The sequence below is a fragment of the Osmerus mordax genome, chromosome 10, assembly GCF_038355195.1.
Source record: "Osmerus mordax isolate fOsmMor3 chromosome 10, fOsmMor3.pri, whole genome shotgun sequence".
In the NCBI taxonomy this organism is placed as follows: Eukaryota; Metazoa; Chordata; class Actinopteri; order Osmeriformes; family Osmeridae; genus Osmerus; species Osmerus mordax.
In genome coordinates this window covers 14,319,550-14,347,127 of record NC_090059.1, presented here as the reverse complement: position 1 = coordinate 14,347,127, position 27,578 = coordinate 14,319,550, and the positions used below count along the sequence as shown (strand labels likewise).

The following is a 27,578-nucleotide window of genomic DNA, read 5'->3' as shown; positions in this document are numbered from 1 at the left end:
CTCCCTCCTGATCCAGCCCCGTCAGGCTCCTCACTGTGGCCCGCCAGCCTCTGCTTGCCGCTTATCACCCATAATGCCCTTTGAGGAGCGGAAGAGGCTGATTCGTAGCGATGACAAGGCAGCAGCGTGCAGCTGTTGGAGGTTGTAAAAGATGACTGTATTTTGATACAGTTGTCAGGGGCAGGGCACATGTACTAGTGGGGCACATGAAGGACTGGGGGTAATAGTCCTCAGATCTTTTTAATGTATTTTTCTAGCATTATAAACAGGTCCCGTTTGGTGGACAGGGCTACAAGCAGCTGTTTGAAGCAGTAACAGATGACTGTAGTTTGATATGGCTTGGCCTACTGTGATTGGTCAGAGCAGGGCGTGTAGGGTCAGTTATCATCGAGTCTCAGTTTCATGTACTAACTGATGAGATTTAAAGCCTTCAACACACAAGTCTTTTGAGTGCAATACGTCTCGACCGAGGAATCACAGTAGATCAGGGTAGCAGCAACAGTAGTTACACTTCCAGGTAAAAGCCTAGTTCTCGGTATGAATGTGAAAGCTCTCACCCGCTTATAATCTCAGCCTCTTTCCCAGCCACAGACAGACTCACACACCCCTCCTCCTCCTCAGCTCCCTTCATCCATGTCAACTGATCAACTGTCATGGCTCATGTCGTGTCATCCATGTCAACTGATCTGAGAACAGCATTCTGTCACCTTCTTTTACGAGGGGGTCGAAGCGCAGAGGGAGAGAGCACTGACATAAACCATCCTTTACAACCTGCTTTTTATGTGCCTGTCTTAGACACATCATGGTTATTCTCTGTCCCCAGCCAGGACAGGCCGATGAGTGTTGGTATTTACAGGAGGGCAGATATGTCATGCTAGCCTGCTGGGGTGAATGTATCGTAGAGAAACAAGACTTTGACAGTATCAGACCTTAGACAGCCCTGCTATTTTGGTAGGTGCGGTATGTGTATTGAAATTGTGGCATATTTCTGCGTTCCTGTGTGTTATGTACTATGTTGGTCTGGGGGAATACTTGTGAACAGCTGGCACCAAAGAAGCATCCAATTCATTGTTCACGTGATCTTCCTTTTAATTATAGTGCCACTTAAGGTTATGTGTATGGTTTGGCTCTGTGCACCTACCTTAGTGTGTGACTGACTGTACAACTTTATTTGTCCTCAATCACCAGGGTGAATCACAATGAATACCAACCATTCACAGGTAGCCTAAATGGAAAAAAGTGATTTGTATGTGAGTTAAGTATGCCCACACTTCTACATTCAATGAAATGTGTGTGTATGCCCGAGGGGGGGTGGGGGGGGGGGGGGTGGTGGGGGGGAGGTCTATAGCATGCTCCAGGTGGTGTATCTCTCCTGTGCCAACCCCTGGTCCCACTGCATTTAGGCCAAGCACTACCCTTCCTGTCTCCACACAGGTGCCAGAGACAACACTAATTGTCAAGGGGAACTCTGCCAAACCACAACCCAAATGGCTCCAGCTGTTCCTGGTCAACCTTTTAAAACCTGTTTGCTAATGTGGCATTCTCTTTGTTGGCTGCGCAAAGCTGGTCCTCAAAGACCCCCCTATGTTCCTGATTTAATTTCAACTAATCACACAATGATGACTAATTGTGCTGGTCACTGTGTAGTGTTGTCCACTTGCTTCCATGTAGGCGGCTAGTTGCAAAATGGCCAGTGAGATGGCAGCGATATATTCGCCAATAAGGCTCCATCGTGTTGGCTGTGAAAATGGATTTTAAAGCCTTGGAATACCTGGAAGACAAATTAGTTGGAGTAAATTACTGAATAAATGGTGGCTCTGGAGAACCAAGATCAGGACAGATACACACACACACACACATCTTATTGGTTAGCTGTATTTTTATCAATTCTGAAATAGTTACAATGACTGAATTTAAATGGTCCATAATTGCAGCGGTGCATAGATTAGAACTCATTCAAACAGCATCATTATAATTTCATTAGCATAAGCACAATGCAGAAGATTCAAGTATACTTAACTGACATTCTGACATTTACAACAGACTTCTTATTGTATGGAGTGTGATTTATGCTGTCAGTCATATAATCAGAGTATATTAGGGAGTCAAGGAGTCAGGTGGCTGAGCGGTGAGGGAATCGGGCTAGTAATCCGAAGGTTGCCAGTTCGATTCCCGGTCATGCCAACTGACTTTGTGTCCTTGGGCAAGGCACTTCACCCTACTTGCCTCGGGGGAATGTCCCTGTACTTACTGTAAGTCGCTCTGGATAAGAGCGTCTGCTAAATGACTAAATGTAAATGTATTATAGGTATTAGGCTTAGTGCTTTTAAAAAGTATTTTATTCCTGAAATAGTCATCCTTATATCTCCATATCACACACCAGATTTCCCACTTTTATTCAAGATAGTATGTAACAATAGGCCTATAGGATTTGTTTCAAATGTGTTTGAAAAGCTTTGGGGATGTTTACAGACTGGCTTCAATTGAAAAATCAATTGAATGCTTTGCATTCGCCATGGAGATACTTATGACTTAGCTTATGTACCCTCTGTATTTTTGTTACAAATAGGTCAATGTTGTGTAGTGGCAGGATGGATAGCCTGTCTGATTGTCATGTTAAGAGCCAGAGATATAAGGTTGAGAGGCTGTTCACCATTCTTAAAACCTTTGGACTGGAGATAATGGTACATGATCACCCCCTTGTGGAAGCTTGAAAAAAAAGCTCCTAGAAACTGAGCTTTTGCTAAATGTTTAGCTTAGTCATTCTCTCATCATTATTTCACATGGGCCTTAGAAAAGTTTTTTTTGATTCCCTGTCCTTCAGGTATGAAACACCCCAAGACTCCGGGTCTGCTGGAGAACAGCCTGTCTCCGTGGGCTGATGAAGAAGAGGAGGAGGAGGATGAAGGGGAGAGGACTCTGTCTTTGGAGAGACGGCCTAAGCGTGAGCGGCGTCAGAGCAGTGTGACGCTGTGCAAGGTGTGTAACATCCAGCTCAACTCTGCAGCCCAGGCCCAGATCCACTACAAAGGCAAGACCCACCAGAGGAGGCTCCGGCAACACAACAAGGCTGCCGCCCTGAACGCACACACAGGTTGGTCTGTCAGATGGAATACGCTCTCTAGATATGCCCCAGTTGTAGGATCAACTTTTCATGACTTCAGTGACCTCATGACAATCGAGGGGATTTTGTGAGGTGCATGAATTGCTTATAGTACATGTCTACTGTAAAATTCAGGCTGGAGAAATAATGTTCCGTGTGAATGTGCACATTTCAACCCTGTACAATTTAGCAACCGAAAAGCATATTTTGTGACTAAAGACAGCCACACAAATGACTGGAGGCTCATGATGTGGCCCATGAATTACCCCTCTGTTTCCAAAATGCCCACACCTGTTTCTCTAATGAGTCATTTATCAACTTCCATTTTTACTGCCGGTGTCACCTAGATTCACTAACTCTTCCCACCAATCAGCAAGCAGAAAAACATATAACGTCACAATGGACTTTTAGACAGCACTAGTTAGTTTTGATTCATCACACATTTTCTAAATCTATTGTCTTCTTACAAACTTGCTTCATCATCTTAGAGTTATACTAGCTGAAGTAGATTATCTGAAACAATGTCCTTGAAGAGCTACACCCCTCCTTGTATTTTGTCATAACCATTTTGTCATAATGATGCATCCATTGATCAGGTACTGGATCATAATTACTTTGCCTCCTTTGGGGGTAGGAGGATGATGGAGAGGTTGTTTTAGGGAAACGTTTTACATGCTGTATCTGGGGAGGATATTTTTAGACTGTGCTTTGGGCTTTGCTTTGTCAGAGGCGTTACAGTTACCCTGATTTCTTAAACCGATTAAATCTTTGTGCACTGTGTGTGTGCTTCCACGCTTTAAACATATATACACAATAATGTATTTACATTTTGTATACTGTATGTGCACCTTGCCAGTCATTTCTCACACTACCAAGAACATTGCTAAAACTAAGAAATCAAATTTTCCCCTGCCCTTTCTGATTTCGTTTTTTTTTCTCAAATCTACTTTTCAACCTTGCATTATTTCCAGCCTTCCTCCATACGAGATGCATCCCAGCAGGGCTCAGCTATGTGACCGTCCCCTTCTCCTCTCGTCTGAAAGGTCACTGCTTCTCTCCTACTTTAGACGCCTGTGGAACACAGGACAGTCTTATTCACCATGGCGATATTCAGAACGTTCCCTACATAAATGTCACTGACGAAGCTCAATATGAACTTTTCTCTGTTCTCCTCGAAATAATTCATTCTCAATGTTCTTGGGAACACTGTGACACTGTCTTACTTTGTGGTAAACACATTTCATTAGTTGTTATGGCATCTTTTGCCAGTCACCAGTCATCAATTGTCAAATAACAAAATGCAGTAGGATGATGTTTCAGGATGCAATGTTTCAGTTAATATCACTACACAGTAGTAACTTGAAACACATATAGCAACACAGTAGCAATATTTTTTGTCAAAAACAGTTTACCGTGTATTCACAATCACAGGACAATATGACATTTATGATGACATTTGATAGTTAGCTTTACAGCACTTAGTAGGATAGTATGTGTTACATTACCACAATTTTTACGATAACATTTTTAAGATAATGTTTTGAGTAATAGCTCGGTTATAAAAGCAACAGGATCATTTGCAGAAACCCTGACTGATTCTGTGCTTTTCTTTTTAAGTAGTGGTCAAGTGTATGATCCTAGAGATCACACTTGGTGCATCACATCTTCATGTGTAGGAAGAGAACCAACCCCAAGTTAACCAGCCTGACACCACAGAGTTCCTAAGTGTTCCAGCAGTCCTGGGAAATACATGTCTGCATCTCTGGTGACTGGCTGCTTCTATCAACACCTCATGTTCCCTACTTTCCACACCTGAGCCTAAAGCTGCAAGCTGTTGACTTAAGTGTACATCTCTCTTTAGACTCTTTAGTGTGTGTGTGTGTGTGTGTGTGTGTTTGTGTCCACAATATGTGTTCCTGCAACTGTAGAATATAGTTGAATAGTGTATAAGATATAATATGTAAATCAACAATATGCAGTATATAGTAGTTGAAATACAAGTTATAAATATGGTGAGAGTTATCACAAATGAGACGGTAAGCATATTACAGAACTTAAAAAACAAATCATCAGACCTACAGTAATGCTGGAGGCCTGACAGGACAGTTCCAAGGACAAATTGCTCTTGGCAGCTTTGCCAGCAGGCTGGGGCATCATGGTGCACAGAATCAAAAGACCACACTCACTCAGCCTGGACACATGTGGGGTGTGAGAGAGTGATAGCGTGGCATGCCACTCCAAATCCTCTACAACACACACGTACAGGAAATGTACACACACAGACACAGATTCCTTCCTACGGTGTCTTTCACATTATGACAACCAAGTAGGAAAAAGAGGGCAAGCCAAGTTTTCCAAAATGACTGTTGGTTTAATTTAATCTCTAGCATTGAGTCTGTGCCTAATAATCTCCTTGTCTCTGGCTGTGTCTCCCCCATGGGTGAACCAGCCCTTTTTATTTGTCTTAATGAAGTGAGTGCTCAACTGAAAGTGGGTTTTAATAGGATGAGGTCCCGCCGGGGGTCATTTCAAAGAGGAAGACGAGGAGGCTTTGTGTCTCTCTCCGTGTTTCTGCTTCTTGCTGTCTTCCACATTCAGAAGACTGATGTGGCCCAAACTTTGCTGAACTCAATTGCTTGTGCTTCAGATGCATACCATACCCACTTATTAGTTGCTACATTGTAAACCGCACACACTGGGGTCTGTATGGGGATGTGGCAGTGATGGCAGCTGGCAGAGGGGGCACAGCTGGACTGGCGGTCTCCCTGGCAGGGCTGTCGACGGTTCACCGACCCTGGCACCATGATGCCAACTGACAGCGAGGATCTGGGCCCAAGAGTTTGAAGAGAGGCAGGGATAGAGGGAAAGAGAAGAATGTAGAGTGTAATAGAATGTAGGCTGTGAGGTGGTTAACCCCTCAAGTTTCTGGTCAAAACAGTGTTTTGTTGATTGTTACAGTTTATAATGAATTTGCTTTAAAGCGATGTGTATACATTTGATAGATTTTTATCCCTGAACAAGATTTCCTTACTACAGCCTCTCAATGCTTATTTTTGTTCTTCCACAAAAGATGATCTACTATGATGGGAAGTCTATGATATGTACACATGGAAGCAGACCGATACCCACATACACTGCAGTACTTAAATAGAACATCTATCAGCATGAGTCTGTTGTGTGTCCTCATTTAACAGTGATGGCAAGCCATTCTCCACAGTCACGGATGTAAATGGCGATTAGCTGGTTGTGTGCATGCGTGAAGGGTCTTTATCTAAATACATATCCATATATATATATCACATACAGTTTCAGTAGAGCTTTCTCCTTTATATCAATCCTGCATCTCTAAGTCATACTTTTAAATCTCTCTCCTTCTGGTACTTTATATGTGCTGCACCAACACATCTGAGATAGCTTCCCCCATATGTCTGCTCCAGTCAACCTTTACTGTACATGATGTGTGCTCATTTACATCTACACTGGATCTGGAACTATAATTTTAAAATATCTTGATTAAAACCATACACATACAGTACACATGTGCACGCACACACACACACACACACACACACACACACAGACACACACACACACACACTAGTGACCATACAACATAAAATGGTCAAATTAATTCTCTGTCCGTGCTTTCTGCACAGACTGTGATTCAGCTTGGGGGCATCTTTGCAGATTCATTTGAATCCAGTGGCTTGAAATCAAGTGTAAAACTGTCAGTGTGCATCAGCATTGAGCTCCCTCGCTGCGCTTATTTGGGTCGACAAGGAGCAACAGTGAAGCACAAGCCAAATCCACCACAGCGTGCATATGACATTGTGTCTGAGGCTGTTGAGGGAGCAGGACAGGATGGAAATAATTCCGCTTTATTCAAATGATATTAATGCATCTGGAATTATAATGTAAATCTATGGTACAGCGACATTTGGGAGTTTTGTGAAAGGCATTCTGTGTTGAGTCTTGGAATGTTGTTGATTGTATCTGAGCTACATATTCTTGTGTGGCCAACAAACTCCTCTTGGAACTGCTGATTAAAACAAGGTTTTCTTGCTATTATATGTTTTTTAAAGGCATGCCCTTAGTAATGACTCAAAATTCAAATTGGACAATACTTTTGAGACCTGAAGCATGAAAACCGTTACACAGTGCTTCAGTGATAAACTTGTGGTTTTCATTGTTCGACCCACTGATGCTCAGTGCAATGAAGCACTGCACTGTTTCTGGCCATCATTTGCTTACCTCATTATTCTGATATCAGTGAACTGTATTCTAATTTACTCCTGCCGGCTTCTAAGATTTCCTTTGGAATTGAGTCGACTGCATGCGTAACGGAGGGGTTGACCTTATTTTACCTCATCTTTAAATATGACACAATAAAACACACCATATATGCTATTCTGTCTCCGCTTGTGTAACACCATTGACTCCTGTTTCTGCTCCTTCCTTATTTTTGAACAGTCATGATTGTGTCAGAGACCGTTAAGGGGTATGAGTTTCAACTTTCTATGTGATGTATGAGGACAGTGGTCACACACCCAGTACTCAATGGGAAGTATATGCTGGGATTAATTGTTCCTTTTTTAAGGGAGTCAGGTGGCTGAGTGGTGAGGGAATCGGGCTAGTAATCCGAAGGTTGCCAGTTCGATTCCCGGTCATGCCAACTGACGTTGTGTCTTTGGGCAAGGCAATTCACCCTGCTTGCCTCGGGGGAATGTCCCTGTATTTACTGTAAGTCGCTCTGGATAAGAGCGTCTGCTAAATGACTAAATGTAAATGTAAGGAATTTTCCTCCCGTTGAAAAACAAATTAATCACACCAATTGAAAAAAAAAATCGGACATCTGATGGCAGGTCTCCACATACTTGAGTCGTCTTCGGGGTGCGTTTTATCAGGTTATTCACATTGTACTGGCTTCATTGGCGCTGGAAGATATGGAACAAGCGAGACTCGGTGCCCTTCTTAGTGTATGTGTACCTTTCCCACACAACTGGGTGCAGATATAATGTTGTGTCATAGTCAAATATATGCATTTTTAGGCATGCAAAGAACTTCTTAGAATGTGCATTGTTGTTTTTACGAATTTCAGTTAGATGTATGTGAGGGAAATTACAATTAAGTGTCTTTGGGGAAACATGTACTGGTAGAGAGAGAGCGAGAGCGAGAGAGAGAGAGAGAGAGCGAGAGAGAGAGAGAGAGAGAGAGAGAGAGAGAGAGAGAGAGAGAGAGAGAGAGAGAGAGAGAGAGAGAGACATCCTGTTTTCAACTGTATCCTCACTCTGAATTGCTCCACCTCTCCCACTCTCTTTCCCACTCTCCCTGTAGCCTGATCAGTGGAGCATGAAGCTTTTAATTGAAGCGCACATGTATCATTCTTGCGAGCTGCAGCAGATTGGATAAGAAATGTGTCATTGACTGAAAAAAGACTGCCGTTGACTGAAGAAGGCAAAGGGGAATAGAACAGAGGGGACAAGAGACAGCTCTTTTGGGATCTCTTGGAATACTTCACCCTGACTTCGATATGCTTGCAGGACAACGTTAATATAAAGAGAGATAGATAATTACAGAAACTACGATATAATTGTTTAACGCATGTGGCCATGCTGCTTGGTAAGTAACTGCTTCCTCTGTTTGCAAGTGAAGCTCATGTTGTTATTATTTTCGTGTCATAATCCGAGTCTTAAAATAGACAGAAGCTTACTCATTGTTAAAGCAAACATGTAGAAACATATTTACTGACAGAATATATTTTTTATATTATTTTAAGAAAATACCCATTTATTTGTATTAAAATGTTTTGCCCTCAGTCAGATAGATGTCATGCAGGTAAAGTGTAAGCCCATATCCAAAGAATGAACAGACTTATAAGTACAAGCTTGGTCAAACCACTTATCTGTAATTTTTTACAAATTAATATTCTGTGGTTGCCATTTAGACTGTGCGGTGCAAAATGACTATTCTTTAAGCCTAGGCTATAGTGTCTGAGTGTGATGTCGCTTTAAAACGACAGTCAAAGCTGATATCAAAGCGCTCTGCGAAAATCACTGGCAATTATGTAGTCCCTTCCCCTGGGAAATATGCCCTGATTATATCACATAATTGGAGCCTATTAAAGACAATAATTGAGGGATTTATTCATTTTTATTTAGACCTAGATGATTGATGTTGATTGCATTTGGACAATCATTGATTGCATTGTTTAGTATTTAAGGAGTTTAGTCACCCCCAAGAGACAAGACACAAGACATATACATAGAATAAACCAGCTCCATGTAGTGCTGTAAGGAGAGTACTTCAAAGTGGCATAACAGGATTCCCACCTCAAACACTTTCCACTTTAAATAGAACATTAGCGAGATCAAAGAAAAGCAGTTGGAGAGCATCTTGGTAGTTGCCTTGCGGATGGTGCAGCTGTTTCTCTTAAATGGCTGGTTGTCTACCAGACTACCACTTATTTAGAATTTCATGATTGCAGACATTGTACACATTCTAGCCTAGTCTGAATCTCAATGTGTGAGACATTTGACAGTGTGCCAAAAAAAGGACGAATAAATGAACTTGTCTCTTAAATTTAATTCTGGTTTTAAACGTAAGTCAGGATTTATGCTCCCTTAACCAGACATTCAGCTCCTCAGTAGAGCTATAGTTTCCCAGTCATACTGCTAGTTTGCCTTTGACAGTGCAAAAATTTAAGGTCAATGACCTTTACTGTTAATAGGACATTTTGTAACTGCATAAAAGGCCATTATTGATTGCAAAAATGGTGGTGGGTAATTGCACCCTCTCATAATTCTGTCACTGATGTTGAAATCCATTCCTTCCTCATCATCATTCCTTAACAGATTCTAGACCCCGGTAGGTGGTGGCACATCGAGGGTGCAATTAAGTCTCCCTGTGCTCACCATAGTGCCCCCACCACCCTCCTCTGTCATGAGCCACATAGCTGACACTGACAGTCCCCATCAGTCGTCACACAGTGGTGACAGCATGGGCTTGATTAGCCTGTCTGATAATGGCATTGGGAGCTGGCACACACAGACAGGCTTGTCTGATTACCCCCCTGGGACTGGCATATGTTACATCCACCGGGGTGACATAGGCAGACAGTGTTCTGGTGACAAGATTATGAACTGTACATTCTAGAATAATTTGATACTCCTTGTCGTTTGTCATAGCTTACGTTTGTGTATCTTTATCAGTAGGTTAGCCTAATTTATGTTTGCCTATCATGAGCTGGTTTGCTTCCTAGCCACATCCCATACAAATAATAGGGGGGTCAGATGGCTGAGCGGTTAGGGAGTCGGGCTATTAATCAGAAGGTTGTTGGTTCGACGTTGAAAATGACGTTGTGTCCTTGGGCAAGGCACTTCACCCTACTTGCCTCGGGGAGAATGTCCCTGTACTTACTGTAAGTCGCTCTGGATAAGAGTGTCTGCTAAATGACTAAAAGTAAGTAAAAGTAAAGTAAATAACTACTCAGCATGTGGTTTGTTTATTTGTCTTAAACATTTACCTCAGCGTGATAGTAAAGTCAGACTGACATGAAGCTAGATTTGGGGGTTTACTGCGCCAGCAGTAGTATTTGATGATTTATTGTAGGTATAGAGAATATTGGAATTTCTGAAATGGCAGAAATTTACCAGTATTCTGCAGTTGTCCATTACTGTCAAACTCATTGTGCTATTTATTTCCCAAACAAAATACATTTCAGTGTGCTTTAGCTATGACATCCTGTAAACAAAAGCATACTGAGATTGATAATGCTGACTTGGCATCTCACTGTTGCAGAAGATTACCATACTATGTGTTTCTTTGCGTCCATTTTACTGTGAAATTTGCGGTTGCATATTTTAGGAACACTATTGTGAGACTAAATATATCAAGCTGGGTACAAACTGTGACTCAGTTATGCATATGTGCAACATTTTTTATCCATGCAATGCCATTTTATAACCATATAAATCTCTGAATAGGTAGATTTGCAAATTCTGGTTGCTAATTTTAGTTTTTGATTATTACTGAATGTTTATTCAGAGTTTTAAGTGTATGATAATGAGAGGCACACATGCTACCTCCAAATGACTCATGTGCCCCAACCAAATCAGAACTATGTGTACACAATCTCAAAATAAATCTGCTAACCTACTGTGTCTGCAAGTATTCTGCCTGTCTATTCGTTTAGCTATATCAATTATTTTGTTTCATTTAGGTTTTTTTTCCTCACTGGCCATAGGCCGATTACCACACCTTGTTTGGCATCCCTTGGATAATTGCTTGAGCAAAGGTGTGTCATCAATGAAAGTAATTAATCATAGACATAAAGAACATAATCTCCCAGAAACTGTTGTAATGTAAGACACACATAAGAGTAGACTGATGGGCCGGTCTCCAAGAGGTCTAGAGGCAAGGCTGGTGTACCAGGCATAGAATAACAAGCATTGTATTGAAAAAGGTAAATTGGCCAGTTCGACTTTGATTGCCTCCCTATATTTGGAGCTTCTACCTCTTGAAACTATAATCCAGTCATCATGCAGTTGTGTCTGCAATGCTCATAGGTCACCCCTTAGCAGAACAGCCGACATTAAATGCTATTGGGCACTGTTATATAGTGCTATAACATGCTGTGTATAAGCCATGAACAAATATGTAAGCATGTATTTTATGACAAATGGAGTTATTTTTTTGTTGTTGTTATATTTTGTGTATTTTTGTAAGGAACAGCAACCAATAGAGGTCAGAGAAATATATCACAGTTGACTTTCCTAATATTATGCAAGCTTTGTGAATTGGGGACACTTAGGTTTCAATGACAAAAGATCAAACAGTCTGTCTAAATCTGTCAGGGTGCATTGTGCATGTGCATTTGTTCTGTCAGGGTTGCTCATTTCTCTGGCTTGCATTGTAAGGACTCCATAGAGCTTTGCTCTATTCCCATTCCTCTCAGGGATCGTGGTTAGAATTCACTTTGATTCATTAAACAATCATTTCAGACACAAGTTGTTGTGACAAACTATAATTTATAATTTATTTATTTATAATTATAATAAGTTAAGTATTATTTGGATGTATTTTATTATGTTGTTTTGCTGTCATATTTAGACTATTTGACCTTCAGGCTTTTCAGGATAGGAGATTCATAATTAGGTTATACTTATAGTAACATTACTGTAGCGGTTCTCCCTTGCTGACTGCATGTGTGCAGTGGTTGCTTGACGTTTGTATTGGGTTTTATCTCTACTTAAAACAGTGTTTCTTTCCAGTTTTTAAATGGTGACAAAATGGTAAAGCTTTATAGTTTTGGCCAGGTATTTGACTTTCTCAGATAGTACATTTGCCACTTGCACAATCAAATATACTGTCCACACACACAGTCACACTGACTTAGTCAGCAGTATGGGTTCACAAACTGAATCTGCTTTGGCGCTGATTTGAGTGAAAAGGGTGCCACAGAAAGTGTTGAAGTGCCATGACAACCAAGCAGACATTTTTTTACGTGCTGAAATATGCACGATGTGGGCTGCATATGGCAAACTCACCTAACTTCAACACTGTATGTAGAAATGTCAAACACATTCCGATCGCTTATAATCAATAAGGTTACTAATCCACTGCAATGAATATCAGTTTTTCTCGTCTCTGAAGCAGCTGAGAGAAACTCTTGAAGCCTCTCGGCTTCCCTCTCACCCAGTCTTGTCGAAGCACAGATGAACATTAATACTCTGAATGCCTCTAATTGAGAAGTACATGAGGCGGATAAAGAAACAGACGGATGTGAAATATGTTTGGTGGCGCATCAGCCAGGCGCCATTCACCACTCTGATTGGCCCTGCCTTATCTCAATGGGTACAGATGGTGCTAGTTTATTTTTAGGGGTATTCAGAGGTCCTCTCATTCAGGAGGTCCTGCAGCTCAGTGTGCCAAGTTCAGCCACCAGGGAATTGTTGCAACAGAATCAACAACAAAAAAACCTTAGTTTTGTTCCATACTCTTTTATTAAGAGTGAATAAGCAGGGAGAAAACGGCACTGTTTAGCCGCTAAATTGACAGTGAATCACTTCTTCATCACTTGGGTGTTGTAGCATCTAATCTCTTATTCATGTCCTAGTGTGGAATTGATTAGGAAACTTCTCACAACTGCAACTTCTCCTTGCAGAGATCATCATATTTTTTTACGATTGTTTTATGATTGTTAACTCCTTGTGCATATTAATTACATGGTTGAATATGATCTTAACTAAAAATAAGACAATCACATAACATTCTGTTCTCTGTTATTTGTTGTGTTCTTGAGAGGTTTTCCTGTAGACTTCTGGGTAAGTATTTTTGCTTTGAGCATTACTCTCTAAATAGCCTGTGAACGAGTAGAACAAGCATGACTCAAGGCTGTATAAAATGTACCAGACAAGGATTTGCGCCACTGGGCTGTTTCCTGTAAAGCAGTGTCTTACATTTCTTTGTCATTTTCTTGATTGTTGGAGCAAATATCAGTATTATAACAGAGAATTTTTTTTTTACCTGCTAGTGGGAAGGGACATGAATTAGTGTCATAATGTAGGAATAGATTGAAGTCATTTTTTATATACTTGGATTTGACAGAGCACACTGTTTGCGTCAATGACACAAGGATAATAGCAGTGCATTTAACCTTGAAAGATTTATGGCTATGTAGTCTATGTTTCAGGGTACAAGAAGGAATGTCCTGTGTGCCATTGTGTAAAACAGAACAGATTACCATGGGGACTGAGGAATGTGCTAGATGCTGCCCCACAGGTAGACATTCTAACTAAGCCTGAAGGCTTGCATTTTACATTTAGTCATTTTTAGCAGACACTCTTATCCAGAGGGACTTACAGTAAGTACAGGGACATTCCCCCGAGGCAAGTAGGGTGAAGTGCCTTGCCCAAGGACACAACGTCAGTTTTCACTGCCGGGAATCGAACTGGCAACCTTTGGATTCCTAGCCCGATTCCCTCACCGCTCAGCCACCTGACTCCTGCATTTGTGTGGACAGTAACAGTGAGAGAGAGCATTTGTATATTGTCTGCCAGTTTTGCAGACTAAATTTTCCTAATCTGTTCAAGACCATACAGCATGGAGACAAATTAGCCATTAGTATTCCACTTAACTGCCTCCCTTGAAGATCTCCTTCAACCTTTTAGTGTTGCTGTCAATCCACTTGTCTAATGGATACTACAGTTGAGCTGCACCTCACTAATGTCACCATCATTATTACATAAGCAGAGTGCATTAACAGTTTCTCTTTTGAGAATTGATGGAAAACCATCTTAATATCTTGGTGAACATAATGTGATTTTTTTTTAAATATATATAATGTATGTGTGTGTATTCTGTGACTGTACTACATTTTTCTGTCGGATTTTGCATACTTTGTTAAAGGTAGTTTAAGACTATTCTATTTGATTCCAAGTGGGGTCTATTTATTCAAGTAAAGTAGACTTTAGATAGCTTTCTGTGGCTGGAGGTATACATATTAAGTTGTGCAGTGATTTCTAAGAGATGATGATGTCACAAACAGGAAGCTTCTTGTTTTTCCCCACATGAATTGTGTGTTTGGCCTTGGGGCAAGATGGCTACCTGAGTGATGTGAACAGCTGTCTATCTACTAGAGCTCCTAGCGCTTCCACAAAGCTAGAGGAAGCTGTGATTTTATATTTTTTAACTATAAAATGCTCAATTTGGATATAGACGAAGATGCAGTATCTTCTATTTGGCTTCAATTCAGGGCCACATCTTTTAAATTAGCCTTCAGGTTCTGGCTCAGGTTGCTAAATTTTGTGGAAAAAAAAGAAGACAAGAAGTGACATTTGACTTCGTAGAGCATATAACATGGACCTCATGTTAGTTTCCTCAAGGATCGCAATGACTCTTGCTTAGAGTCTTGCTGCTCTTGTTGGTTAGTGGTAACTGATTTAAATTGTTGTACTCGCTGTGAAATATTTTTTACTGTTGCTTGCTTTTCTACAGGTCAACTTGCACTTATAGCGATTAATGTTGTTTAATTGTAACTTGTTTAACTACATGCTCTTGTGGTTCTTCCATTTGGCACTTATTTATCTTGTTGTTCTTATCAGTGACCTATGCACTTTGTAAAGCTCTCTCTTGGAAGTCGCTTTGGATAAAAGCATCTGCTAAATGAATAAATGTAAATATATATTTACAATCTCTTCTGGCAATCTTAGTTTTTTTATTGCATCTGACCGATACAGATTATGATCTAAATACTCAGTGCCATGTCTTGTGTTACCTTTGTCACTCTCTTGATCCATAAAGTGTTGTTATGTGTCGTGACCTACAAAATAATCAAATTCAGCGCGCGATCCCATGGTAGTCACATGTTCTGCAACCTCACAGTAAAACTGTAAAAAGTACACAAATTTTAAAACTAGAAGTCCCTGTGTCATGTTTTTCAAGCATCAGTCTGCACAAGAAAGGTTGAATAGAGTTGTCAAAGGAATGCTTTTATACCAGGTAATGACTAACCCCAGGAAGATGTTCCTGAATGGTAGCATCAGGTATGGAAGAATGAAACTTTGTCGTAAAACTGTAAAAAGTACACAAATTTAAAAGCTAGAAGTCCCTGTGTCATCATGTTTTTCAAGCATCAGTCTGCACAAGAAAGGTTGAATAGAGTTGTCAAAGGAATGCTTTTATACCAGGTAATGACTAACCCCAGGAAGATGTTCCTGAATGGTAGCATCAGGTATGAAAGAATGAAAGAAAAGCTCTTCTGAGGCCCTGTCACTTGGATTCCTATCTATGAAAGTCTCCTCGCTTCTTTCCTCCTCAAAAGGGTCAATTTTTACTTTATGTGATTGCACTGATGTTTAGTCAACCAATGAGTAGTACTAGAAATAATAGTGATTAAGCTACTTGCTGAGATTTCCATGTGCAATAATTTCTTTGACTCATAATCCTTTATCCCTTGCTCTATGACCGTGATCCTTGAAGTGCCCTACACTTTCCATAAAGATAATATCTTTGCTTTGAAATTGAAGTGTGTGTGTGTAAAGACGGAAATTGAATATTTGACAAGGTGGTGTCGACTAAAAAGGTTGTAACAGATTACTAATCAAAATGGGCTCCACACATTTCACTATTCAGAGATTCTCAACCTGATTTTAGTATTTATATGATGACATCATGTCAGTGAGCTCTAATCAGTAGACTAATGTACTTTTCTTTATCTTTCTAAGTCTTTTTTTTCCAAAGTCATTAAAAGTAATTGTTCATACATTCTTCCCTTTTTATTCGAAACCTTTTTTTTTAACTTTTTTTTCAGCCTTTCAAAAATATTTTGGGATAAAAGTAAAATACTAAACTTTTCCCCCCCAAAATAATCACCCTCCCCCCCCCCCCCCCATTTTTTTCTAAATTATTTTATCAACTTTTCAAAGTACTGATATCAGAAAAATCCAGTACAGTAATAGTCCTTCCCATCTCTGGTATAAACACAGACACACACATTCCATCTCTCCTTTACTGTATTACTGTCTCGGTAACTCTCTGCCACTCTATCTGATGAACAGTCAGAATATTTGAAACACACACGCAAAGGTGGAGGACAAGTCTATTTAATGATTTCCAAGTGCTATTAATGTGTGTAGGCTTTAATGTCTCATAGGGTCCAATCAATGTCCCATTCACTTCAGTCAAGATCAAGGGGAATGTAATTAGCTATTTCATAACTGTCCTTGTTCTCGTTTCTTCCATCCCTACTGACTCACCTCTTTCCATGGTTTTTCAAAAACCCTATTCCTTGTAAATTACTGATTTGTCCCCTGTTGTTGACCTCCCTCAGTCGAGCTACAGGTGTATCATTTATATCTTACTTTTGGACTATAATGCCATAATGGGCTAATACTATCTGTCCTCACAGGTACCATATCTCAGGCGAACCCCCTCCTGGCTTCCCTATCCCTCCCAGGACGGCCCCTACAGCCGCAGCTAGACCTCAAGCACTTCATGCCTTTACGGGTCAATGGCTCCACCCCCCTCAGCCTGTTCCCCAACTTCAACACGGTGAGATTCTCCAAACACAGAATGCAAGCACAAACGTCACACCCTCACATTCACCTCATATATCCTCACAAACAAATACACAAATACTCTCAGAATGAGAATCCAAGACCCAGAGTGACCCTTAAATCTTGACATGGGGTGCTAAGAAACATAAGTGCTAAATGTACCAGATGCTTCCGTGCATGTAATTGAAAGTTCGTTGTCTCAAACACTGTCTGTTCTTCCAGAATTTTTAAGCTATAAATATGACATATCTTTCACTGTTAATTAATGTATTTCTGCAGGAATCATGCCACAGTGATATTTTATGGTCAATACGTTTCAGAAGTTTTACTCAGGTGGAGGAAACAACAAACAGGCTGCACATTACTGAATAGTATGACTTAATAGTTGGCCAAGCTAACCTCCATCTCCACCCATGACAGATGGACCCAGTCCAGAAGGCAGTCATCAACCACACATTTGGTGTGGCCCAGCCCAAGAAGAAACAGATCATCTCTTGCAACATCTGTCACCTGCGCTTTAACTCCACTGTAAGTCATCTCCTCCTAGCTCCTCGTCAATCTAACCAAAGTTGTTACATCTGCTAGATTTAACGCTGTGTATGAGTAGATATGTGTGTGTGTGTACATATGTGTAGTAGTATGAGTATTATGTGAATAAGCTTTTGTAAAGTATGTCTGGAGACTTGCTTGTTTTTGTAATTTGAAAGTGTGTGTGTGTGTGTCTTGTCATTATTGGAGTGTCCATGGATTCTAAGACTGAGCGAGTCAGTCCACTCATCAGCAAGCACCAGCAGTATACCAAGACAGTGTTGGTGACTGCTTTTCTCAGGCTCTAACAAACACACATGCTTTCGCCCACACACTCATATACACACAACACTCACACAGAAGCCCAGGCACATCAAGGGGATTATCACTGCATCTGCTGGCTGCTCCATTTATAAGAACTCATTAGATTTTTGCCACTGTTCTGCTCACCAAGGGAAAGAATTGGCTGATCTTACAGGCTACACTATCTAAGAACTGTGTAATGTTTAATTCTCGTATAATCTTTACAATTTGTGACAGGCTTGCCAGAGTTTTCAGATCCATGCAGTGAATGCCCTGTGCCCTAACCCTGACTTTGATGAATCCAAACTCATTTCTAGACATTCTACATTCGGCCAATACTTTCCAGGATGACTCGTGCATGTACAAAAATGTGTCTGTGTTAGAATCTTTTGGGATTTTTGGTACATATTTGTTTGTATATAGTGAAAAATAAATGGACAGAATTAGAATGAGACTTAGTGTGGGCCAAGGACATTAAATCTACTGTAGTCTTTCCCTATTCTTTATCTTTTCTCACTCTCTGTTTATTGTTCTGTCTCTCCTCCCCCAAAAAATTCTTACTGATGATCTGCAATCACACCTCCAATCTAATACTTCTTTCCCCCAACTAGAAGTGTTCCATAGAAATTTGACACTTTTCATATTTGGCCACACTTGTAAAGGTCAACTTTGCGTTGCCTGGAGAGGTTTTGCTAACATGCTCTCTTCCCTCTCCGTGTGCTTGCAGCCAAGTCGAAAGCTTCTGAGTGACCCTGGAAGTGGAAGCGTGGATCGCAGGCATGTACAGGCCCCACTAGGGGGCACCACTCACAGGTGGTGAGGTTAGACCCGTAGTTAATGTAAAGTTCCGCCATTTCAGTATGTGATCCAGACACAGGAATTTGTTCGCACTACTCGTAACATTCACACTGTGCCGTGAAACATATTCAATGTTTATAGTGTTCATACTATTTTGACATACTAAATAGTATGATGTTATGTGGATGGGGATGAAGGGCCAGATTCAGTTTGGAAGGCTGGTTAGTCACGCTGAATGGTTATTGCTTGCTGACATTCAACGTAGCCAGGGGTCCATGTACCCAGACCCCTGGAACACACACTTTGACCCACTGTTGTAACCTTTTGATCTTTTTTGACACTGGGTTTAAGGCAATGTTTAAGAAATACAAAAACGATGCATATGGCAAAGGCAAACACTGGAAAGATTGTGTCTCATAATTTTTGTTCTGTTAAAATTGTCAACTTATTTGCCAAGACTTCATCTATTTTGTTACTTTATATCTATATTTATATCAAATTCAACTAACCAATGCCACGATCTCTTGTTTTGAGTTGCATTATGCATTGATTTGCTATGGAAAGGCAGATGTTCCTCCTTTCACAAACTAGTGCAAAGAAGCCTACACTTGCAACCCACATACTTTTTCTTAGCTTTTGACTAATGTCTAGTCTTTTTTGTGCTTCACTCAATTGGGGATATGTTTTGTCAAAGAGGTAGTGTCGGTCCATTGTTTGAAGGCATACCATCTATGCATATGGTTTCCTCTTTGTTTAAATGTATGTTCATGTTTTTTCTGCGTGAAGTTGGCACATTTGCATACTGAAGTGTATTTAAACTTTGATATAACAAGCAAAGTTGGAATGTTGAAGGTATGGAGCCTCTCTGTGTGTGTAGGTGTTTCAACACTTGAGTGTAGTTTGTCTGTGAATGTTTGGCTTCAGTTGTATTTTAGTTCAAAGGATGTCTTTTTTGCATCCTCTGGTTTATTGTGAAAAAAAGAGATATGTCTGGGACAATTGGTCACGTTGGTCTTTTGGGATAATAATTGGGATTTGAAGCCCTTTTAGAATTTTGAGCTCGACCTGATTAGGTGCAACTGGAATTTCACATTCATAAGATGCATTGCAGGCATTGTGGTCAACAACAAATGGGTGGAGGCCAACACACATCGTCAGAGGAGAAATGGCCAAAATTATCAGATGAGATTTGGTAACCTCTGAATGTTGACTGATGCGTGTTGGTCTGCCTGTGCAACTGTGTTCCTGATTGTATGATTATCCCCTTCTAAGTCAATATCTCATTATTTTCCAGAACGCTATGGAGCCATGAGAAAACAAGGCCATTGCAGACACAAACCAAACCATTTGCAGCAACTGGAATTATATCATTAGGGTCACTCGGCCATTGTGTGATATGACATGAGCTGGGATCAGTAACCATCGTGATTCCATTCCACTGAGGATTTGAACAAACAAATAACGTTCAAATGTGATAATATTTGACATCTGCTTTGCATCTGCTTTAAACAATCAATTCATAATGGAGACCTTGAGTGTTGGAGACCTACACACTCTGCACAGCACTCCGGTTGTAAACTACCACTGCTCTAAAAATGGGATCTGTGTTCTTTTCTCTCTCATGACCAGAACCAGGCTGAGGCCCACTACAAGGGTCACAAGCACGCTCGCAAATTGAAGGCCATGGACGTTCAGAGGAATCGACAGAGGGGCCAAAGCTCCATGGCCGGAAGGGAGAAAGAGAGGGACAGAGAAAGAGAGAGAGGGAAAACAGGAGGGATGGAAACTATAACTATACCAGCACTGCTTGATACCAGTCTCACAGAGCCAGAAGGTATCACCCCTTTCGATTTTGAATCACCTTTATCTTTTTTATTTTCTTTTGTTACATGTTTGACTCATCCTAAAATAATTACTGGTAATTGGATAGTTGAAAGTACTTGAAAACTGTCTTTCACCTGGTCAATTATCTTCAATTAGTGTTGTCTATTATATAAGATAATTGATCACAACAAGGTATTAGGACTCAACAAAAAGATGATCCACTCGACTTTCTGTGGCTGTCAGGGGCCAGTTTGGACCTGTCAGCAACACAGATTAATTGTGATGAAGGCAGGGGTAATCATGAGATAATCTTGGTAGTAACAAGGAATTAACAATATCAGATGTCTTCATAAATATTTTGCTATTTCTGTTTGTTCTCATGAAAGACAAAGCATGTATTCCTAGAACTGTGGTGGAAGTACATTTCCATATAGTGTTGCTGCCCACAAATAATAGTTTGTATAAGACTGTGTACAGTATGTATATAAGGTCACGTTTATAATTTATTCTCCCATCAGGCCTCCAGTCCATTCCCAAGCCTGTACAGCTTGAGCTAGAGGACACCCAGGGGACCCTGCTAACACCCACGTCCACCACCAAGCCCCCGCCTCTGAACACATCCTCGCCGCTCCCCGCTCACGTCACCCCTGCCTTGCAGCTTTTTGAGCTGACGCCCAACCGAGGCACAACGGAGGGTCCTGGCCCTGCCACCGATCCAGCTGTTGACATGGACCATCCAGATCCTCTCACGGGCCAGGGAGACTTCCCCATACTGGGAGAAGAAGAATCCAAGGAGGGCAAAAAGAGCCCGGAAAAGCAGCAGCTCCACTGTCCTATGTGTAAAGTCACTGTTAACTCCAAGTCCCAGCTGGAAGCTCACTATAGTGGTAGGCTATGTTGCAATTTGTCAGCATGACTCCTTTATGATGAACTTATTGATTGTTATTCTCCAGTGGGCTATTCACAAGCACCATTAGGGTTTAGCGTGCTAATGTTCTCTGTTTGGTGTGTCTGTTGGATAAACGAGGCTCCAAACACAAGCAGATGTTGGAGGGGCAGGCTGGCGGACAGGTACGACGCAGGGGCCAGGTGATGTCATTGCCCCGGGTGCCCATCAAAACCAAGCAGCTAATGAGCAGTAACCGCATGGGCATGGTCAACCAGATGTTTCACTGCAAGGTCTGCGAAGTGTCGGTCAACTCTGAGACACAACTTAAACAGGTGGGCAAGAGATGGTTCTGTCGAATGAATGCTTGTGAGGAAATAAATAGTTGTCCTTCGATTCTACTCTCCTGATTGCAACCTCCTACTGGGAAAGATGTGAATACACACAATAGAAGGAACCTACTGTGAGTTTTGACATACTGCTTCTTCTTTTTTTTTGCATTCTACGAGCTGTAGGATTACTCTTATCAAAAGTCAAACTAGCATGAGAGTGTTAATGCTAGAGAGCTAAGAATGTTTACGTATTACATTTACATTTGAGTCATTTAGCAGACGCTCTTATCCAGAGCAACTTCCAGTAAGTACAGGGACATTCCCCCCGAGGCAAGTAGGGTGAAGTGCCTTGCCCAGAGGCACAACATCATTTTTGCACGGCCAGGACTCAAACCGGCAGCCTTCTGATTGGTAGCCCGATTCCCTAACCGCTCAGACATCTGACCCCCCTAAATTAACGTTGTTTCACTTCCTTCAGCACATGAGCAGCAGAAGGCACAAAGACCGTTTGGCTGGAAAGCCTTCCAAGCCAAAGTTCAGTCCGTACACCAAGAGCCAACCTAACCCTGTTTTAGCGGTGAGTATCTATCCCTAACACACACGCACACTAACAAACTACCCCTCCTGCCTCGTAGTACGCCCTCACCCCAGTCGTGTACATTAGATGTTCCCAAATCTAGCTAGAGCTCTTACTCTTACTTCCATCCCACCATTTTCTCTCCTCTCTACAGACTTTGAGATGGAGTTTTCCATTTGGGGCGGTTACACCCGCCATGGGGAAATTGGCCAACCACTGTCTACCCAACATTTTCTCCCCTCAGGTGAGGGCAGGGGACTGGGTGGACAGATGTAGGCTCAGGTTTGCAGCCGTGAAAGCGATTGTCTGTATTCCTGGTCCTTAGAACCCATTTCAGTGCAGGCATTTGTTCCAGATCTGCACAGTTTCAGTAGCTCAATTAATTTACAATCTCTCAGTATTTGATCAAAGTATCAATTTGCTAAAAAAGATATCGTATTTCATGGCAATACGATATTAAATCAATTAAACAGTATAATTGATATAATTAATGAATAAATGATCAATTAACCTAATTTAAAAAGTGAACACCCAGGTAGCTATGAAGATTCCACAAATCTGAAAATGTCTGCATTTTTATCAGATGCAATAAGAAATCATTTTAGACATGCTATTTTTTTGTGAGAATCGATTTTCATGTTCATGTACTACAATTTAAAAGCCCAAGTTAAAAAGGCAATCTGTGTCCTTACCTAACCTAAAATATGCATGTTGTGCCCATTTCAAAAGCCAACCATGATTATCTCAGATGCCGACACAGAGACACACAATAATAGACATACTGTAGTGTACACACACACAAAATGTACACACACACACATTTTTGTGTCATGTCCCATCTGTGGGCTTAATTAACTCAAATCTATCCAGCATCATTCCTGATTGAGAAAGAACTTGCACCTGTAGTCTGCTTCCCAATAATACCATCACAACAATATCTCTGCAAAATGGTGAGACCAAAGCCTCTGGAGAGGAGGTCTGTTGTCTGCACATAAATAGGAAACATAATGTGGCACTTGCTTACACATGGGCACAAAGATACATGTACACATACACTTTATCACAGACACACACACACACACAAACACACACACAAATTAGTTTGTATTTGTTCAGCTGTTGGGCGAGAGGCATTGTCTCGGGCCCTAGACACATTCTTGTCTGGGATATTTTAGGCCAGTCTTTGAGGTTGCCAGAAATTCACACTGGGTTTACACTCTACAATGGGGATTTACATTTTATTGCTTTTGACAGTAATGTTGTAGTTAGCTCAGAAAACATATACCAGAATCAGAATATACTGTATATTACCGTTAGTTGTATTGGACTTGATAAGGAAAATAAGTAAGCTACTGTATGTAATTTGATTTATCAGTAGTTAATACATTGATGCAGTTGTGTTAGTGTTCTTTTTATGGCATAGACATGGGCTAGTCAATCAGTCAGTATTTAGCTAACAAGGGAGGATTCTTTTACAGCACTGCTACAGAACACAAGAATAAAACCTCATAACTGAAGAGTCCTATTGCATTTATTTTCCTTTCCAGACCAAACTAGCTCTGCAGAAACACCTGCCCAAGACCCTGCCAGCAGGCTTTCTGGCCAGTCATCTGAACCCAGCCACCTTGTGCACCATGGCCTCCAGCCCCCTAACCTTCCGGCCGTCACCAAGCCCCTCCACCATCATCCAGACCCCTCTGCTCAGCCCCGCACTCTTCAGGCCCGCCCCGGGGCCCCTGAGAGCCATGCATGCACCTATTATCTTCTCACCATATTAGCTTACCTTAGCTTACTACAACAGCATTGTTTTTCCCGGACTGATCTAACTAATGTTAAACCAGACTGAAATAACCTGGTGGAGCCTGATGGCCAAGCTAAGCGGCTACTTAAGAAAAACTATGCAGTGAGGGCAGCATACCAGCATGCGAAGTATCACAGGCTCAGGTCACTTAAAGAATCTCTTCTTGTGAATGAATACCCTTGTGAGAACAATAAGATATGGCTGGGGTCATTCCCCCACAGCAGGTCTGGACTGGGACTGAAAAACGGGACGGACTTTGAAACGCAGATCAGCCCACGGCCGTGTATTATTATTATTATATTTGTATTATTTTTTTGCATTATGCAGCGGCCGTTTGACCGGCCGTTCGGGAAATCTCCCGACTCTCCCGACGGCCAGTCCGACCCTGCCCCAGAGTGTCACCCCTCTACTCCACGCTCTCCAAAGACTATTGACTCATTCTCCTTGAGGCCTAGATGCTTTTGGAAGCTATGATGATTTTATTATGATAAATTCTTAGATTGTGTTAAAAAATGTGTATATTTATGTTTTGTATGTTAGTGGGTCCGTTGCCAATAGTTCCTTTACTGTAGAGTATTGACATTGTTGTGCTCTGGGAGTATAACTTCAGGTTTCCCTTTCCAGTATTAGTCCAAACAATACTTAAAGACCATTTTACTTGTGTTTTTTAATGTTTGTTCTTTTAATAATCCAGAGAGCTGTGTTAATATCTTAAGAAAAACATATAAGCTTGAGAAGACTACAGACCTACATCTGACTCGTCGGGGGACACAGAAGAAAATTCATAATGGGATATGCAGTAGGCTAACACTGAAATGGCACAATACGCTGATACAGAGAGATGTTTATTTTTTGGGGCACAATTAATAAACTGACAGTACATCTTAGTTAAACTGCAAAACTGGTTTAGGGTAGCAACACTGGTTAAGGTTTGTGTTAGAATGAGGCTTATAATGTTTTTTGATAGTTAGTTTTGATGGTTAGCATCTCAGAAAATAAAGTTCTTGCAGAAAGATGAGCAAAGGTTTTCCCACTAGCTTCTGCACTTTCCATAGCTTGGTCTCTCTTTCTCTCTCTCTCTGTCTTTCTGTCTGTGCATCTCTATACAATCAGCCGCCGTAGGAAAAAAGAGACCTACAGTTCACTGACACATGGCTGGCTTTGGTCCAAAATGTGCAATATAGAGCCTGAGTATCATGGTGGCTGGCTCACAAATCTGAGTGTTTTCACAAAACAATAAAGATAATGTATTTTTAAGCTGCTATCACCCCCCTGTAACATCATCTCCTTTTGCTGTGCAGAACTTTTAAAGCCTAAGCAATATTATGTGTTTTGAAGTTGTATTTAAATGTCAAATGGTGAATCTCATGGGTAGCCTAATTGTCCATCCATTGCAATACTGTACAGTATTATTGGTCTCGATAATGTCTATGTACTGTTATAGTTGTATATGACCTTATAAAGAAAAATTATTTGTTTTTTTATTGTTTCCTGTGCTTAGATTTTACACATTGTCACAGACCAGCCTAGTTAAGACAAAAAGAAAACATTTTAAGGGGACAACCTTATTTTAAGCTACGTTAGTGTTGTTAAGCTATATTCACTTTCTAATCGTTATTGTTAATTTTTTGCGAAGTCATTTTTGGTGAATTAGAAGTGCCACGTTGTGGCAGACGCCAGTGGATTGGTCTGCTGTAAGAACCAAAATTACAATTTCATTGGTTACAGTTTTACGTCATCTTATTCTATTTCCCTATTGGTGGGAATATGTCCTATCCAGTAAAGAACTGACATTTTTCGAAACTCGCAGCGGGCATTGGATTCCTGTTGTGGGTGTTCACTTATTTGGTATTTTTAACAACTGAAACTACCACAAACATACTTTCTGGCTCACTTTTCATCAAGAATCTCGGGTGAGTTTCAGCAGTAACAGCTACAGTAGAAGATTGTTTACACTTAAATCGCAGTGGTTAGCTGCGTTGACGCAGTTTCTTTTAGCAAATACATAGTGCTAGCTACAGTAGCGAACAGTGCTGTTGCAAGCTAGCATTAGTACTGTTGCTGATTACCACTGGAAACCCAAATAATGGTAAGCTAATATTATTACAATTTTACCATGAAAAAATTAGCGTTAGCTCTATACTGTAATAATTTAAATGTACTGATAAGTTTTGCCTCAGACTAGAATAGCAGTCATTATCAATGACAGTGTGACAATAATTTGATAGACATAAATTAAATTAAACTTTTGCTATTGTTAGCCAAGCAAACACAGGAACATATTGTGTCATAAGGTTGGCTATTGCTAGCTAAAAGATACACAGTTTCGTCGACGCTTTTATCCACAGCCATACAGTACAGTACTTTACAGTTATGGATTTCAACATAACGGCTTCTTGATCTGCAGTCAAATAGTCTACCCGCTATCCCTCCCTTAATCTGATGCCGAGGTCAACCACAAAGTTTATGTTATATTGTTGTACAGTATATGAACTTGATTAAGGGTGTGATAAACACTTAAATGTTCCGGCTATATTACTGTAATGTATTTTATTGTGTAAATTCCTCTTAACCTTCGTTCACATTACCTATTCAGTAGCTCGTGAGATGGTAACACTAAGCATGCGTTTCCATTCATGCGAGGACTGATGGAAGCAACATTTCATTTCATATTTAAAGTGGTACTCCATTTCTTTTTCTTACAGACCACGGATAAGGAGAATCTGGATGTTTTCCAGGGATTCACACACAACTCTCTGAGTCAGAAAGCACTGAATCTTAACCATGGCTCTGGTCTGCAGAAAAGGGCCTTGAAAGATACAACTAATGTCAAGGAGTCACATTCTACCAAATCTTTGCCTGCAGATAAATTACAAATCTTGAAATACAAGAAAAACTTGCCTATCTTGTCTGATAGCAGTTCAGAGAGGTCTATGGCCAGTCAACCAACTGAGGAAGCAGCAAACCTAAGTACCTCTGGTCCAAAAGTATGGGTGGAGAATGACTGCAATGAAAATATTCCTCCTTCCAGGGCCACCTCTTATACCTTTGCTCCCAAGGTCTCGACTGAAGCAGGTGGTCGGGTTAGACCACGCTATATTGTACCACCTGAAGTGAAGGCCCTGTCAGATGCTGTTAATACAAAAAGTATTTCTAATTACTTGGACACTCTAATGAATCCCTCTATGATTGCCGATGAAAACATCACTTTATTGGATGCATCTGTAAATTGCACAGTTAATTCTGCCAGTTTTAAACCTAAAACTCTAGACGAAGATTTTGAAGCAACTGATAGTGTGAGCTATTCACCGCAGAGTGAAGCGCAAAATCTGACTGTAGAGGTGGTCCGGTCTGCTTCATGGACAGAGCCAT

At 40.9% G+C, this 27,578-nt stretch overlaps 1 protein-coding gene across 1 annotated transcript; it reads left to right on the top strand.

Moving 5' to 3' along the window:
* Positions 1 to 2,826: 2,826 nt before the first annotated feature.
* Positions 2,827 to 25,655, top strand: LOC136950031 (zinc finger protein 385D-like). Its single transcript, XM_067244116.1, has 9 exons — positions 2,827 to 3,094; positions 17,010 to 17,152; positions 17,578 to 17,685; positions 20,416 to 20,620; positions 21,129 to 21,497; positions 21,638 to 21,831; positions 22,307 to 22,405; positions 22,560 to 22,649; positions 23,953 to 25,655. The coding sequence occupies exons 1-9, from the start codon at positions 2,827 to 2,829 to the stop codon at positions 24,181 to 24,183; spliced, it is 1,707 nt and encodes a 568-aa protein (XP_067100217.1). The 3' UTR covers positions 24,184 to 25,655.
* The last annotated feature ends 1,923 nt before the right edge of the window (positions 25,656 to 27,578 follow it).

What these genes read in the sequence shown, in the direction of transcription:
- LOC136950031 (XM_067244116.1), top strand. Translation starts at nt 2,827, where the DNA reads ATGAAACACCCCAAGACTCCGGGTCTGCTGGAGAACAGCCTGTCTCCG. An exon ending in CTGAGACACAACTTAAACAG is followed by an intron (nt 21,832 to 22,306) that starts GTGGGCAAGAGA and finishes CACTTCCTTCAG; the next exon opens with CACATGAGCAGCAGAAGGCA. An exon ending in AACCTAACCCTGTTTTAGCG is followed by an intron (nt 22,406 to 22,559) that starts GTGAGTATCTAT and finishes TCCTCTCTACAG; the next exon opens with ACTTTGAGATGGAGTTTTCC.